Source organism: Cyrtonyx montezumae, unplaced genomic scaffold (assembly GCF_038088225.1).
Source record: "Cyrtonyx montezumae isolate F1298 unplaced genomic scaffold, pur_monq_1.0 scaffold_30, whole genome shotgun sequence".
In the NCBI taxonomy this organism is placed as follows: domain Eukaryota; kingdom Metazoa; phylum Chordata; class Aves; order Galliformes; family Odontophoridae; genus Cyrtonyx; species Cyrtonyx montezumae.
The window spans coordinates 5701657-5718313 of record NW_027072035.1 but is presented as its reverse complement, the minus strand read 5'-3'; the positions used below and the strand labels follow the sequence as shown (position 1 = coordinate 5718313).

General features: G+C 33.9%; 1 protein-coding gene across 5 annotated transcripts in view; it reads right to left on the bottom strand.

The window, feature by feature from the left end:
• Positions 1-16657, bottom strand: part of PAM (peptidylglycine alpha-amidating monooxygenase) — a 114647-nt gene that overhangs the window by 20354 nt on the left and 77636 nt on the right. For 3 of the 5 annotated variants that reach the window (XM_065744216.1, XM_065744217.1, XM_065744218.1), the window contains exons 11-15: positions 16565-16641; positions 16163-16266; positions 11984-12171; positions 10747-10815; positions 2590-2892 (exon numbers count right to left, since the gene is read on the bottom strand). In XM_065744216.1, the coding sequence (XP_065600288.1) occupies positions 2590-2892; positions 10747-10815; positions 11984-12171; positions 16163-16266; positions 16565-16641 (741 nt within the window). The remainder of the gene's footprint in view (positions 1-2589; positions 2893-10746; positions 10816-11983; positions 12172-16162; positions 16267-16564; positions 16642-16657) is intronic. The other 2 variants (XM_065744219.1, XM_065744220.1) reach the window with 1 other exon arrangement.

Here is a 16657-nt window from a genome sequence, read left to right as displayed (position 1 = left end):
TTGCATGAAACTTATGTATATTTAATGATTTGATGCTTCTTGATTAAAATAAGATTATTAAAAAAATCTAGTAAATCTGGAAGTCTAAACACAGAAATGTACATTTTGGTCTTCGTAAAATTCAGCTTCCCAAAAACCACATACTAAAACCCACAAAATTTAATTCTTTTTTTTAAAGGACTAAAAATTTCTGATAGATAGAGAACAATAAAATAATAATAGAATCATTTAGGTTGCAAATGACCTTAAAGTGAAATAGTCTTAACCATAACAACTTTGCTTTTCTTTACAGTTTTTCAAAATTCATTTTTTTTTGACCCTTTGGAAGTTTCTCAAGGGAAGCCCTCATTTAAATGTGTATCCTAAAGGGAACTAGCTTTTTTTTACAAAAGTCTGCATCCTAAATTCATACTTCATACATCTAAGATAGTTTTAATTCCCTACAAAAGCAGCCCATAGACCAGTTACACATGAAGCCAAAGACATATCCATTAAAATTACTTAAATATTTTATTCATTCACTTAATTTACTCACAGTTGTTGCCTACATTTTGACAAATGTCAGCAAGCACTCCAAAAGGAGTTTTAAAAATTGGAAAATTATGTTAGCCACATTTAGTAGATGCAATTGTGCTGCTGCAGTGATGTGGAACAACCTGACTGACCAGTGAATAGTCACAGAGTAATAGTATAACAGTGCAGGAAGAGCAGCAGCATAAGCTTGCAGGCATAATATTTACAACACCTTACTTACTTGGTCACTAGAAATTTAACATCAGTTACATGTTAAGAAAACTAGAATATCTGGCAAGACTAAAAATATTAAACTACTATAATTCTGGTAATTGTTAACAGTCAAATGAAATTAATGCTATAATTTAGCATAAGCCACAGTCTTTTCCTAATGAGCAGAAAAATCTTAATACAACTGTTTTATGAAGGGTGCAACGCTTCTTTTCATTATATCATCACAATTTAAAGCCACTTCGCAATCCACTTCTTCCTATTAGAAAAAAAAAAACCAAAAAACTTTCAAAGAATCAAGGTTCTGTTCTTTAGTATGTATGAATCCAAAACAAAACTTCAATGCGATTAAAGACTTTACTGCACTAAAAAATTTACCAAAAGATGGCGCTGATGGCTTCTGCTGTTTAGAATTTACGTAAGTAGCAGTATGAGAAACACTGGAAGGGAATGCTAACATCATACCAGTTTTGCTTTAATCTAAGAATGGCACCATTTAGAGGTCCATTTATTAGTGCTCTACCAACACGTTCCCCTCAGAAAATATAAAGTAACTAAAGTAGCAGAGCAAGCACTTTCCACAGTCAGAATTAATGCCGTATCATGTTGCGAATAAGGCATTTATTCATTTTCCTGACACTCCTTCATCTGAATCAGTTAAAACAAAGAATTTTCCAACCCTTTTTCCTTCTACATACCACAAGCAATCATTCCAAAATTAACAAAACGGTTTTGCAGAAATACACGTTACCCTTCCAGTCATTTAATTCCACTGTTGCTTACAGAATCACTGATGTTTAACACTTGTTAGGTGCATGACAATATCCCAACTGTTTTTTTTTTTTTTTGCCTCTATGCTAATAATTTGACAGGCTTTCATTTAACCAATTGGAATAACACAATACAGGCAAGTCTTCATCTTTGGCTTTCCATTTAATACATACCCAGAACTGTGCTGAATTTGAACACTGTAACAAAAGCTCACGTAACACTACATTTTGAATAGAAATAAAGAATCAAATGAATGAATTATGACTGTATACATCAGTACTTCTGAACATCAAGCTCATTGGTTGCAACATAAAAGCAAGCATGTGCTGCTGCAACTTACGTATACAGATGACTTCCATGCATACATATCAGTTTCTTTTATAAGATACTGATCACATGCTGCATTATCTGGCTTTCCACATTAGCAAAACTAAGCACAATCACAGAGACAAAAATGCAAGTAAAACAAACACAACACTTCCAAGGTTTCTGCTGCCATAGAAACCTGAAGGGAATTAATTATAATCCTAGTATAATGAAACATCCTGTTCAGGAATATTAGGGTACCCAAAGCCAATTTGTAATGAATATTTTACTTCTGAAGGTTTTTTTTTTTCATCAATAGCTCCAACTCTTTCAGAATGAGAAAATAACAGCTGACATGAATGAGAAAATCTTGTGTTGGACAAATCAAATAAAAAAACTGAAGTACAGTTGTTACCTCAGTGAGCACTTCGGAGTAATTAACTGTATTAAGAAAATTCCTCACTCCCTGTGATGACTATGTACTTTTGTTTCTGACCTGTTTTAGCATTACTGATATAAAATTTTTAAGTTTTAAAATAGGAAAAAAAAAAACCTCTATGATCCAAACAGTACCAGTACTGTTTTTCACACATGCAGAGGGAAGAAAACAATGAAAGCCCTCTTAAAAAAAGGCAGAACATTTCCATAATTGGTAAAACTGTTAGGTGAAATACTTCCAAATATCAACTGACATTCCCTTCAGATTTGCTAATGTGGATCACAGCTCTTACATTGCATTTCACTGTATAAAATTAACCCCTAACCCACCTCCAGTATTTTCTTTTTCCCAGATTCCCTCACCATGCTTAGGCTGCTGTAAAGGGGACTGTCTGTTTTCTGGAGGCCTCAAGGTAGACTCTAGTCTGTGAAATTTGTGAATTCTATCTCTGACAAGAATAGTACTGTCCCTCTCATGATCTGTGATCTCTCTGGCAAGGTCCTTCTTTTGGACTACATTAGCAATCTCAGCTACAAGATCTGATTCTGCCTTTTCAGTAGGGTTTTGCTTATGCACGTGAACAACATCTTCCCTTTCTCCTAGCAGCCTGGAAAGCAGTGAATAGAAATCACCTGTACAGAAAAGAAAAAAGAGGAGAGGAGGGAAAAAGACCCAAAACAACAATTATAAGATCAGTTTTAGAAAATTTCAGCAAGCACATGTAACAGTCATTCAAACAGTCATTGTCAGTAGCAGCATTAGAGGGAATTGTGTCTTAGAAATGCAATGAAACAATCCCGTTGTATGAAAAATTGACGCCAATTCATTATAATCTCTCATTTACACTTTGAAGTCTACTTATACCTGACACTTTGGCATCCAAAACTCATTACTCCTGTACATATGTCCTTGGGGAGAAGAAAAGGGGTGTATGTAATACAATTACTTTATCTAGATTTGAGCAATTACCTAGATTTGCAGGTTACTGTTGACTTACTGTTTATATATAACAGAGATGTAAAAACTATAGTCATTCACTTATAAAGACAATAATACAGTCACAATACATGTCAAAATACATTCCTCTGAAATCTGTCACCACATAAGGAGCACAGTCTGAAAGTGAATAAAGCTTTACTACTGCTAACAGATTCCAGATAGCACAAAGCAGAAGGAAGACTTGTAAGTAAAACACAGAGTGGTCTACTAAATATTTCTGTACTAATTAAGCCTGGGTTTTGCCCTTCTGTTCCCTGCAAATAAGAACGGACCTCAGCCACAGATTCAGCTAGTAATACAGGGTACAGTATTTTCCCATTTACAAGCATCACTACAGCTTTCTTAGACAAGCACTTCAGTAAATATCAGAACAACAGCTCAAAGGACATGACTCAAAATTAAGTATGCAAAGTCCTCAAGAAAAATTTTCTTCACAAAATATTCAAGCCATCCAATCTATTTTGGTGAAGTCCATTTTCAATTTTTTTTTTGTGGGATTTTATAAAAATAATGACAAATGCGTATCCTACTAAATAGGAGGTACCCAACTTGTTTGAGTTTCCTGCATAAATAAGTACCTTGGCTACCACAAATCAGTTCTGTTATGAACAACAAAAGATACACAATTTCAATAGAAGGAAATATTCAATACACATACAGATTTGATTTAAACAAGTACACTTCTTGTTCATTAAAAAAAAACTCAAAAATTTGCATTATTTCATTCTTTTTATACTTTATGATGTGTATTGTTTAGATAAGAAAAACTGTACAGCTTTAATCAAGAAATCAGAACTAGAAACCATCATTTGCTCCCTGGAAATTATGTCTTTGATAACATCCTTAAGAGGATCTGTCATGTTTATAAACAGTCCTACTTCAATGATTCTGAATAGTGCTTTACTCAGTGTCCTTGCAAATGGAATATCCCAGGTGAAAACTCCTGTCAGAAAATAATTATTGAAGTATCAAGGCCAATTTCAAAGAAATTAAATGAACAAAGCAAATTAGGTAAGAGAAAAAAGCTTATGTAAAAATGTGAATTATTTGCTTCAAATGCAATAGTGGAGCTTGAACGCTTCATTCCAATAATGTCATTCAACTAGTCCAACTATTAACTACAGACACTCAAGAAGTATGATACAATGGAAACTTCGCATAAAGACCATATTCACTCTAAGAAACTTCTACAGTTATGTTAATCAGGTTCAGTAGCCTTTAAAAGCATCCAGGAATTGGTGATGATACAGGAATACATCTGGAATTTCCTTTACATAGAAACATATGGTATTAATATAGTTTTCATTAGCCTTAAGTATATATTTCCACCATTTTAGAAATTAAACAGAATTCCTAAGTACAAACATTTTGATTCTACCCAGTGATGAAAGGAGACCTGTAGATGAAAAAAGCCTGCTGACGTCTTTTTACACAATTTCCAAAGGAGAGGACCGAATGGTAAAAGAAGTGTTCTTGATGTGTTGATACACCAGGGGACAACCTCCCCAAATCAGAAAGTCTGGTGTTTCTCCAGTACTTTTATAAGCAACATTAGTGTTCCTTCTTAGTTCTGTATCAACAGTTAGTTAAACTGATTAATTGCTTGTCACTCTTGGTTGCAATATGAACAACAATACATTACAGTTTGTAAAAACGTTTCAGATTCCTAACTCATAATTCATACACTTTTGTTTTTTTCAGACAAACAAGTTAGCCAGCTTCCTCCTTTTGCCACAGTCATGTCATTCTAACTCCACTGTGAAAAACTTGATACAGAATATAACTGACCTTCTAAAACAGATGCTGCTTGATTTTTATTAGAAAAAAGAGATAGGAAGAGTTCTTCACTTTTGCACAATTAAAATTTTGCACAAAAGTTAAAATGTGTTGTTTTTGGTGTTTTTATATTAGTGCTATGAATTTATTTGAACACCTGTGAAAATAACAACCATGCCTCTGAACTCTTCATAGAGTGATTCAGAGTCTAGCTTCCATTTCTCCAGACACATTAACGATCTTATGGGCAGTTTATGCAGTTGTTCCTTATTAAGTATTCTTTCAGCACTACAGGAAATACGTAAGCAAAGAATACAAACCAAGCATCAAGCAGTAAAGACTACAACACACAATTTAAAATTACTTCTTTCCATGCTTGTTATAATCCTCTCCTGCTTAGGTATGCAGCCCATACCAATTGCAATTGTTCTGCTTAGATCTCTTGCTTCTTTTCTACTATGCTGAAAATGCTTTTGTAAAGATCATGAATATTCTTATCTTAACCCAGCTGAAACCTAATCTTTTATTAGATAACGTCAGGATTTTGTAGTCCTCAAACAAAAAGTAAATTTGAATTGCCCCAATTCTAATTCTCTAACCTTAAGTATTATTCCTAGTACCTCTCAGAAGCATTTTCTGCAAGTTTTTATTCAGATACTTTCCCTGCTGCACTCTATTTCAAGAATTTCTCAGCATCAAAAAAGCAACACAGCACTGAAAACATGTAAAAAAAAATCATATATATCTGGTATTAATCTAAAAATGTCTAATCTACTCCCTTACACATCTGTAGTAGTAGTTAACTCAGTTTTCTCTCCCAAGCCTCCACCTTTCTCCATCAGCCTACAGTATCTTAGGCACCTAAAATACTAAACGCCTTTATCCTCTTTAAAGAAACAAACAAGCTAGCAAAAAGTTAACTTTCAAGGTGAGCTATGACGATGCTATTTAGCAATTGTATGTGCATGTATATGTACACATGCAATTATGACAACTGAAAATAAACATTGAGTAATCATCCAACAGGTAATGAAGACCAGAATTGAGTATAACTGTAATTCAGCCTGGATTTTGTACACATTACAATTTAAATGTTTCTTACTTAATGCATGCAACTTTTCCAAAGAATTCTCACTATGCAGTCAATGAGCAGTCTTATTATATCTAACTTCTTTTTCAAAGAATACCCTAAGCATTCCTAAGCAAAGTATTTTACTGAACAGACTTCTCCCTAATATTACTACTCTCTTCTGTCTATTAAATAATTACACAAAATTACCTCATTAGCACAGCCTGTCCCATGAAATGAAGGTCTTTAACTGCTACTATTTTACTACTGGTTACAGACAGAATTGACACCCAGTATCCATTTATTTTAGGCGTTCCTCTAGAAACACTTCAAAATCTTATTTCAGTATGTACTTCGTATCACATATTCAAACCATTACTACAGTTAGTTTCAGCAAGACAGACTCAGTTGCTTGTTTTGTCAGTGGCAAAGGAGGAGATTGTCCCCCTCTGCTCTACTTGTACCACTGCACAGAGGCCTGGGGTCCTGAGCACAAGCCAGTTGTGGAGCTGTAGGAACGTGTCCAGAGGAGGCCATGAAAATGACCAAAGGGCTGGAGCACACCTTCCTTATGAAGACGGGTTGAGGGAGCTGAGCTAGTTCAGCCTGGAGAACAGAAGGCTCTGGATAATTCTGAGGCTGTCCAGTACTTCAAAGGAAGCTTATAACCATGAGGGAGACTGACTTTTTACATGGGCTGACAGTGATAAAACGAGTGGGAACCGTTTTAATCTAAGAGGGGAGGTTTAGACTGGATGTTGGGGGGAAATTTTTCACTCCACAGGAGTAGAGGCATGGACATAGGTCCAGAGAAGTTGTGGATGCCCCATCTCTGGAGGTTTTCAATGCTAGGTTGGATGGGGCCCTGGGCAGTCCGATCTAGAGCCTGATTTAATATGCAGCAACTCTTTACATCATTCTGTTTCACTCACTGGATACTTTATGACTTCAAAAATGATGAACTCTGTAGAGAGTTCTTTACAACCTTACCACCAGGACTACAACTATGTGATCAAGAGGTATTTTAATGAAATTTCAGTGAACACATTCAACTGTAAGAAGGGCTAGCTTACATTGGACACTCAAAAGACAGATCTTCTCTTTTATTCAACTTCACCATTTGAGCTCCTGGAATAACTAGTGTTCATGTTAATCACAAAATAATGAAAAAGGAGAAAAAAAAAAACCAAAAGACAAACAAACAAACAAAAAAAAACCAACAGAACAAACATTGCCAGAAAAATTTTCAGTACTGAAAGCAAAAGAATTTCAACCATGCCTTCCACTTCAGATTTCATCACAACAGGCAAAATTATACAAGCTACTTTTTGGTACTAATTTATAAACTTCCTTAGCCAGACATAAGCAAAGATGTACTTTTTTGGTTTGCTTGTTTTATACATTGCAAACAAAATTTCAGTTCAAGACAGTCTACAAACACTCTTCTTTTCCAAACTGCTTAAATTGGCCTTACCAGAAAGAATACATTCCTTTTATGCTTCAAAGCCTAATTCACACAAAATAAGCAATCAAATCGTAAGCCACAGGCCAATAGTTGAAATAATGTACATCTGATTCATGATCACCTGTATATTCCCTCTTCTTATGGAGAAATGCTATTGTGTTTACATATCTTTCAGGTGCAGTAGCAGCTGAATGTCGTGATAGTAATGCTGTATTAGCGTTTAAGTATCAAAACAAATCCAAGCTGAATTATGCTTTTATATGAAACAGCCTCTGGTATGCCACAGTCTACAGTTTTATGCCACAGTCTACAGCAGGGATAGTCTTGGGCAAACAGAATGAAACACATTTAGGATTTTTTTTCCACAAGGAAAGGTATCTATGGAAAATAGTATGAAAAGGCAATAGTTTTCTCAGTTCTCAATAGTTTTCTCCTACTGAATCTCATTTAAAGTTCAATTGATGAAGAAAAAAACAGCATGGAAGGTTTCCTTTTTCTTTTTTTTTTTTTTGTGCTTGAGAGTTTGTGTTTCAGCAGGAACAGTAAACACTTAAATATGAACAAACGTCTAAATTAATTAAAATTCCTACAGTAAACAACTTCGTATGAACAGTTTATCCTCACCAAGCTACTGCACTGTGGTTTATTTAGATTAAGTTCAGTTCAGTTTTAACATCAGAGAGATTTAGCTTTTTCTTCGTACTAAATGATGGTTGAGTTTGTGATGAACACTACCTATTCTAGTATATTTACATCACTTATTAATGTGTTTCTCATAAACGAAGGTGATGAAACCAAGAATTTAAAGTAAAAGCAACTGTAATTCCACAAGTACTAATATAATAAACTGACTGCACATAAAATACACATGCTAAACCCATACCTAGGTAATCATGTTATAGAAACATTACTAGCAAGCTGATATTTACAAGCTGAAGTTTTTTTTTTTTCTGTTTTTCCCTTTTCATGTAAATGATGTAACAGCAGGCAAAATGAAGTTTGCATCTAGCCCCCCAGATCTGATATTTCCAGGGGAACATAATGGCTATTTCACTTTCAGTAAAGTAACAATGTTCACTTCTGTTACCTGAAACTAAGGAAGGTAAAATGAAATTATTGCAGCAAAATGAGTAATGAAAAAACAAACAAACAAACAAACACCAAAATCAAACCAAAGAAACACAGTCATAGAAAAATTACTGAAGTACTATCTTCATAATTAAATATCACATTTAAGCAGTAGGACTAATCAAAGCCTGAGTTTCAGTCCTTTTTTTGTTCTGAAGATGGCTGTTTCATAAACATGAGTATTTTATGCCAGACCATAAATAAAAAGTTTTTGTTATAACCTTTATTATATTATTTACTTGCTTTTGCGTTGGCGGGATCTACCACTCCCACTGAACTTCGGAACCTTCACACCATTAAGATCTTGTTCAGATAATGGCTAACTCACTAAGGTTACTAAAGAAGGTGAACAAGACCTCCTGATTTTCTGTATTTTAATCACATGTTCATGTGCTTGTAGGGGCAAAAAATATTTCTAAAAGTGCCATAAAGTTTTCTCTCTATGGAGATAGTAAAACCAAACCCAATATCTTTCTTCCTTGCTTATGTACATATAATAGGACTGAAGTTTGAGGTATATCAACGTAAAACTCAAACCAGGCTCTTGTAAAATATGGGAGAATTTATCTTAAGCTAAAAGCTAAAAAGGTGAAACAAGATTCTCTCGTTGCAGCTACTGTATTTTGATATTTCACATCACGAAACCAACTAACTTCAAATGGACAACACAATGAAGTCTGTTTCCATAGAAACATGTCAGAAGAGAACGTATACCAACTAGTGGTCTAAGGAAACAAAACTGGATTGCAGAAATGTGACTTTGAAACACATTTCAAAGACAAGAAGTATTTTAGAGACAGGATCTTGTTTCAAACATTAATGAATTCAGTAAAAAACATTGGCAATAAGATCTTCAACCTAATGCTCATGCACTTACTTGAAGTAGCTTGTAAGAATAAATCTATACGCATATTTGTAAGCAGCTAGTTCATTCTGCTCTGGAATGAGCTTAACATATTTTTAGAGTTACGTTTATTCCTATGAAGTCCAACTTAAAAATGACACAGGTAAATTTCAAATATGGAACTGTAGATATTGTTTTGGAACTTTCAGTACCAAACAATGCCCTTTATGCTCTAGGAGCTAGTTTTTATGGAATTGACTTAATTATTTGAGTTAACCTTTCAAAACAGAAGTATACAAAGAAAGTCTAACACCTTTGTGAAATGCTGGACCAAACATCTGAAAGATGTTCATTTAAACATACACCTAATCTTTCATTACAGGTGAAAGAAAATTTACTGTTTAACTAATACCACATGACTATAGCTTTAGAAATATTGCCTTTGATACATATTTTATGAACTCATACTTCTTTGGCAATCAAGTTTCATTAATAGTCACCCAATAGTAACCTTACATTTTATAATATTTGAACTACAAAGTTCTTCAGCCTCAGTAACATTCAATTAAAACAAAATGAAGCTCCAGCTGACCGGATTTTCTCCTTGAGAATAAAGCTCTTGATATTAACATAGTGACTTGTGATCCAATCCAGAACTACTGTAAAGTACAGGCATATACTAAAATACCTCTGAAATCTAAGTATGTCAACATATTTCTAGATGTTACAACAGTCATGGAATTCTTTTTTCCTACAAGTATTGTACACATCTGTGCATGAGTTGTTATGCATATATGCAGACACGTACAAGCTGTAAGGAAGAATTTAGTAGTACTCTACTAGTACTCTACCCACTGCATACACTGCTGATAGTGAAGAGTAATAGAACACTATATATAGAATATACATATAGTGAAACAAATTAAGGAATAAGAGAAGAGAAACTAGTAGATTACATGAATTATCACATTAAAGAATAAGACTTCTCCCGCTTTTGGTCTGCCACGATTTCTTTGTATCCACTCTAATAAATTTTACCTACGAAGTTGTACATAAATTTCAGTACTATTAACTGGATAGAATATTACAGATTGCATCACTTAAAGAGATGTAAAGTGTCATTATCTGTAATAAGCAGAACGATAGTTAGCAGTATTTAACATTGACAAATTTCTCATTTGAAGCTTAAATAAACAAATACGTACTCTGATCCAAAATCTCTCCCTCTTCTCCTTTTGACAGCTGCAAAGAACTTTTATCAGTATCCTTGGTTTCTGAAAAAGGGGAATAAGCTGTTAACTTCTGTATGTGAATAGAACTGATCATTATCTACTAGACAAAAAAGCCCTCAAGTTTTTTTTTATTTTTATTTTTTTACCCTCTATCAATAGCAGGTGTACCAAACAATATTGCAGAAAAAGATCTAGAATGAAAAAGAAAGATTTATTTGCATGTGTAACAGGATAGTAAGAGAGGCTGCAGCAGAAATTTAGATCTCTGCATCTACCATCTATCCATCTCTACAGAGGTAGAAACATTCCACAGCTGCAGTAAAATCTAGGTTTGTATAGTTTTTTGTTTTTTTTTATGGACCTCTGTGAAAGGGTAGAATAACCCTACTTAGACAGTGGTCAAAGCCCAATTTAAATGGCAGCCCCAGTGATGTCAGTGAAAAAAATACAGATTATTTCAACTAATTCAACTAAAATTGATATAAATACTAAATTCAACTAAAAATTAACAGACACTACCAAATACATCCCAACTTTTATGAGTTTTAGTGTCTATACAATACAAAAGACTACCCAACAATAATGCACCAAAAGACTCCAACATAATCAGCTCCAGCATGAGAAAAAACTGGATCTGTCTAGGCAGTATTTTGCCACAAATTATTATAAGGTTTCTAAGCATCTGGTGAAATGTACTCTGTATAGAATTTGCTGCCCTGTGTAGAACTATAGTTTAGAACACAGCCATATCAACAAGATCACTTAATACTGCTACTGCAGTTCCACACATGCACACTAGCACCTCAAGAAGCATTTAAGTCCTCCAATAACAAGGCACTACAAATTAGAAAACTTTACTGTGCAGGAAATAGATGGAAGGTAAAGTAACTATTAAGAAATTGTTTGTTTAAAGCACTGATATGTACTTAACATAGCAACGAGGTCATTTTTTTGTGTGTACATAGCTCACATAACTATAAAACTGCATTGGAGATTAAAAGTGAGCATAGGAAGAATCAGACAAAAGACTGTGGAAGACATTTTGATCAAAATTAAGAGCAGAAGGTCATGATGTTTCCTAATTAACAATTTGCATTTTATTCAAAATTGCATTTCCATTCTATTAAAATTTATCACATTAAAGTATAACAAAGACACCAGTAAACATAAGAAGCCTTACACAAAATGGATTGCAAGTTTTTTTTCTTACCTTCATTATGCCCATGTGCCATCTTTAGCATATCAGGCTTGACTGGAATAGGAATATTTGCTTCCCGTGGTATGTTTCTGAACATCTCAGGGTTTGCATTCTGCGTGCATGTTGTATATGAGACAGCATGTTTGGCTTCCATATAGTACATAATGTAAAAATTACACATTTCATCATTAGCTGTTCCCCTACAGAACAAAGAAAACGTGCAGCAGTTAGAAGAGAAAAATGAGCTGAACACAGTTGTTGTCCAACCCATCTAATTTAACAGAATATTTTAAAAGTTGAAATGAAATACTCGTAAAACACTCATTCACTAAAACTTTTCTTAGCTTCACTGCTATGAATCAGTATCAGAAGTTCCTTTCATTAAACATTCTCTCTATTATGGAGACTAACACCTTGTACAAGCTCCTCAGATATATCAGGATTTTCTAAGAATTATGCTGTGATTCTACAGAAAACTGCATCAATGATTTACACTGCTCTTTCCTCTTTTCTCCAGTACAGTCTTCATATTCCCCAATATATCATCAGCTATGTATATGTTCTGATGAAAAAAAGACAGAACTGTACTAATAATGATGTTGATAATCCATATAATTCTGACAACCTGGGGCAGATCTGATCTGAAGTAATTGCAAATAATTTCTGTGTTTAATTTCAGTAGCTATCATTTAAGACAATCTTTCCATGCTTAAGTACATCAATTTGTTGGCCATCCTCCAGTGTTTCTAACACAGCAAAACCGGATTTCATTAGATATTAAGATACCATAAATAACTTCTAAAGTTAAGATGGGATTGCCATCTTGAGCATTACTTGATCATAAGCTTCTGTAGGAAAAAAATGTGAACAAGAGGAATGATTATACACGAGGCAAAATCCAGTTCTTTGTCAGGCATGTACTTGAAACAGAAGAGGCTCTTCTGTATTGCTACATAATCCTGCCTTCAATAGAAGGAACAGTTGGTAAAATAATTTTTCAGAAAAACACTACTTTACGAGGCAGACAACACAGAAGCTCTTTGCAACTGTGATCTGTTTCTGTTTATTTATGCCATATCTTTTATTTATAGCTACAATCCTGACAATGAAATAAGCCATATCTTAAAAACAAAGGTTCACCAAATAAACAAAGGGTTTTACGTTAAACATTTTTAATCAGCTCTCACAATTAACCACTGATCTCATTCTCATAAAATGACATGGGGGTGGCCTATTAGCTGTTTGCAAAAGACGTCAGTGCTGACTTTTCAAGCAGCATCCTGAAGCATTCATTTATTCACCATAGCAACAATGATGACACCAGCCAGAGGGGGGACAGAGCGAACGTGGGAGAAGAGACTTGTTTCAAAAGGGGAATTGGTATTTTTCCATGCGCTGAAAATTTACTGTCCCTTGGGGACCACAAAAATCAGATTCTGACTTGGCAGGCTCTACTTAAGCTTTTAGAAAGCATTCACTTCACTGTTGGACTCTAGTATCTGTCACCATAATTGCCTCCAGTAAAAAAAAAAAAAAAGCGGATGTGGAGCTCACATCAACTCCAGTTCACCTGATGCCTGACTGTGTCTAAACATTGCCAGGTTTTTTTTTTTTAATACATTTATTATTGTAGTTTTCTCAATTTTTTAAAACTGCTACTAACAGTTTTAGTAAATACATGGAAAACAGAATCCTACCATTAGATACCTGAATGACTGAGAAATCTGTAGTTTTGTGAATGAGTTTTACGAGTAGAAATGCTGATTAATCTAAACAAAAATAATCTTCTAAACCACATGCAGCTATTTACAAGCATGGCATGCAGTCATCTGGTAAAAATGCATAGCTAACAGTGGTAATTATTCTGTAAAACAGGTGTTTTTTAGTTGAGAATTTTATCAATCAGAAAGTATTATAGAGCCCTTTGTATCTGTTGTCATTTCCATGGAAAATGTAAGAGGCATTACTTTCAGACTGACCTAAGTATATAGAGGAATGTCTGGATGTCAAATTTAATTTGTCAAACTAGAGAAGAGTTAGTGTGAACCAAAGTCACAACATCATAGAGCAGGATAGGGAAAATGAACTAGTGCAACTAAATGAAAACATTAATAAAAACATAATGTGTAAAGAAACAAATAAATAATGAACAGTTTAAAAACAGAACAAGAACAATTACTCCTCTAATAACCTAATATGCGACAGACATGGCAAATTCCACCTTATGTAAATAAAAATACAGAGAAATAAATGTAAAATTAACTGAAGTGAATGGTATGTCATAAGAAATAACCGATACTTTAAATAAGACAGCATTTGTAAGTTAGTGTAAAAAATGATTAAAAACGTGTAATTGCATTGCAAAATAGTCATTCAGAAAGGCAGGAAGAAAAAGTGCTACACACAACCTACACTGAATGTAGCCTTCATTGAGTAAAGCAGAGAATACTGTACTGTGAACAACAGAAGTAAATAAAAACTGAAAACATGATGTTTTAACTACAGTCAGGAAGCCTGGATAAGGAACAGTTATTCTTTAATTGATCAACTTTGGAAAGGGGAACATAAAGTGAAGTCAAATTCCTTTTAAACCAGATTTCAAGAAATACTAAAGATAAATCACAAAAGGAATTTATGAATTTTTCAGCTAGACCGAGGAAAATAAAGAAATACAAGCAGAAAAACAAACTGTGGAAACGAACATATAGACATAATGAATTTTTCTTTTTGTTGTTATGTATTATCTTACACCTTTCCCTTTGTGTTTATATTTCCTGTTTTTTCAGTACTTATATTTAGATCTCAACATTTTTTGGATAGATGAATCATTCTGACTAGGAAGTTAAGATGACTGCAATATACGGGAAACATTTTCCAAGATTTAAACAATTTTGCTATGCTTTATTTTAGCTGTTTTATTATCCCTTCATACAGCCAGGATTGTGAATACATAGCTGTTTATCCACTCGTGTTACGATGACAGTTGCTTTCCTGTATTTCCCAATCATTTAAGCTTCCACAATATACTTTGATTTTTGTGTAACTGTTTAAAAACCTCCTTTAAATGCTTGCATTTTTCCTCAAAGTAGACAAGCAGCAATTATGTAATGAAAGATCTTACCATTTCTGCATTGAAAGGTAAATAGCACATGGAAGCAAAAGACGTAGCTCTATTTGGTTCCTTAAAACTGCAAAGGTTACTGAACAAACAAGAACTTCTTTGGGGAAAGTTACAGAAACAACAGAGAATTTTAGAAGTTAAAATGTGTATTAAAAAAATATATCCAAAACCTTTATCTAAGTATTAAAAAACCTCAATTCGTACTTGTTCCATTTTTTAACCATGGAACACCATGGAAAGCTGTTAAATTTGTGTCAAACTTTTAACCCTCTACTGGTATGCAATCTTAAGTTATGGAGAGCACTAAAGACATCCCATGATGTGCTGCTACACCTACTTCCAGAAAGTAGACATTTCAGCAGGTTATTTTCATGCATTTTCTACATGTGCAGTAAATTAGTTTAAAGAAGTGGTGCCAGCTATTAATATTGCAAAAGATTGTCAACTTGATCTAATAGCACTCTGCCTGTCTTCTCGGGTGAATGGTAAGACTGTCAAATACAGTTCAGATTTTCTCACTTATTAGAAATATCCACTTCTGGTTTAATGGTTTTTTTCCATAAGATTTTGTATATTTTGACAAAAAAAAGGCAACTGTTTTAGGTTAGATTTTATGATGGTTCAACACTTATCACTATTTTACAAGCCTACATAAATTTTCTAAATAGAAAGAGAAATGACAAAGTTTTAATATTTTATTTTAAATGACCAGTAACTTCAATTTATTAAAAATACATTCCTTAAAATTGATATTCAAAAGTACTACTCTAAGAGCAGAACAGCTTAACATCTGAGCAAGGAGTCTGATAGAATAGCTTCACCTGAAAAGTGTTCTGAACACTTCAAGAAAGTGATTACTGGCAAAATAAAGGCCCTAATATTGAGTAACATATTGAGTAACTGAGATACAAGTCTTGCAAACTCAATGGTAGTTTACTCCAGATTTACAGTTGACTCCAGAAGAATTAAAGTTTGATAGAAATACCTTCAAAGAATAAAACAAAAGCATTTCTACATATAACAAATATATTAGATAAAATGTTTAGAAAGGCAAAGTAGAGCAAGTTTACCCTATATGTGTCTCTGTAGTTCTGCCTTCGCCACTGAACACACATCTAGCTGCTAGAATATCATCATAGCTAACATCAACAGGATGTTCCACTGGATAGAATGCCTGAAAGAGAGAATGAGTCACCCTAATTTGTAAAAGTGTCTTATATTACTGATGTCAGAATACACACAAAAAAAACAGTACTACATGTCTGAAAAGTAATCTCATAAAGGTTTTTGCATCATAAGTAATCACAGCAGCGCTTACCAGCATTCACATCTAGTGGCACAATAACATGCACCAGTGCAAACATTACGCAAATCTGCAGGCATATTATGTCAGTTAAACTAATTAGTTTTAAATAAAGACCATTAGAATTGAAAGCTATAGTAAATAATTTTAAGAAAATCCAACAACCAACCTGTGGTACCTGTGGACTCTGTCTACCAATTAATGTCCACTGACCATTTCTCACTCTGTATCCACTCACTACTTTTCCTGAAACACACAAATA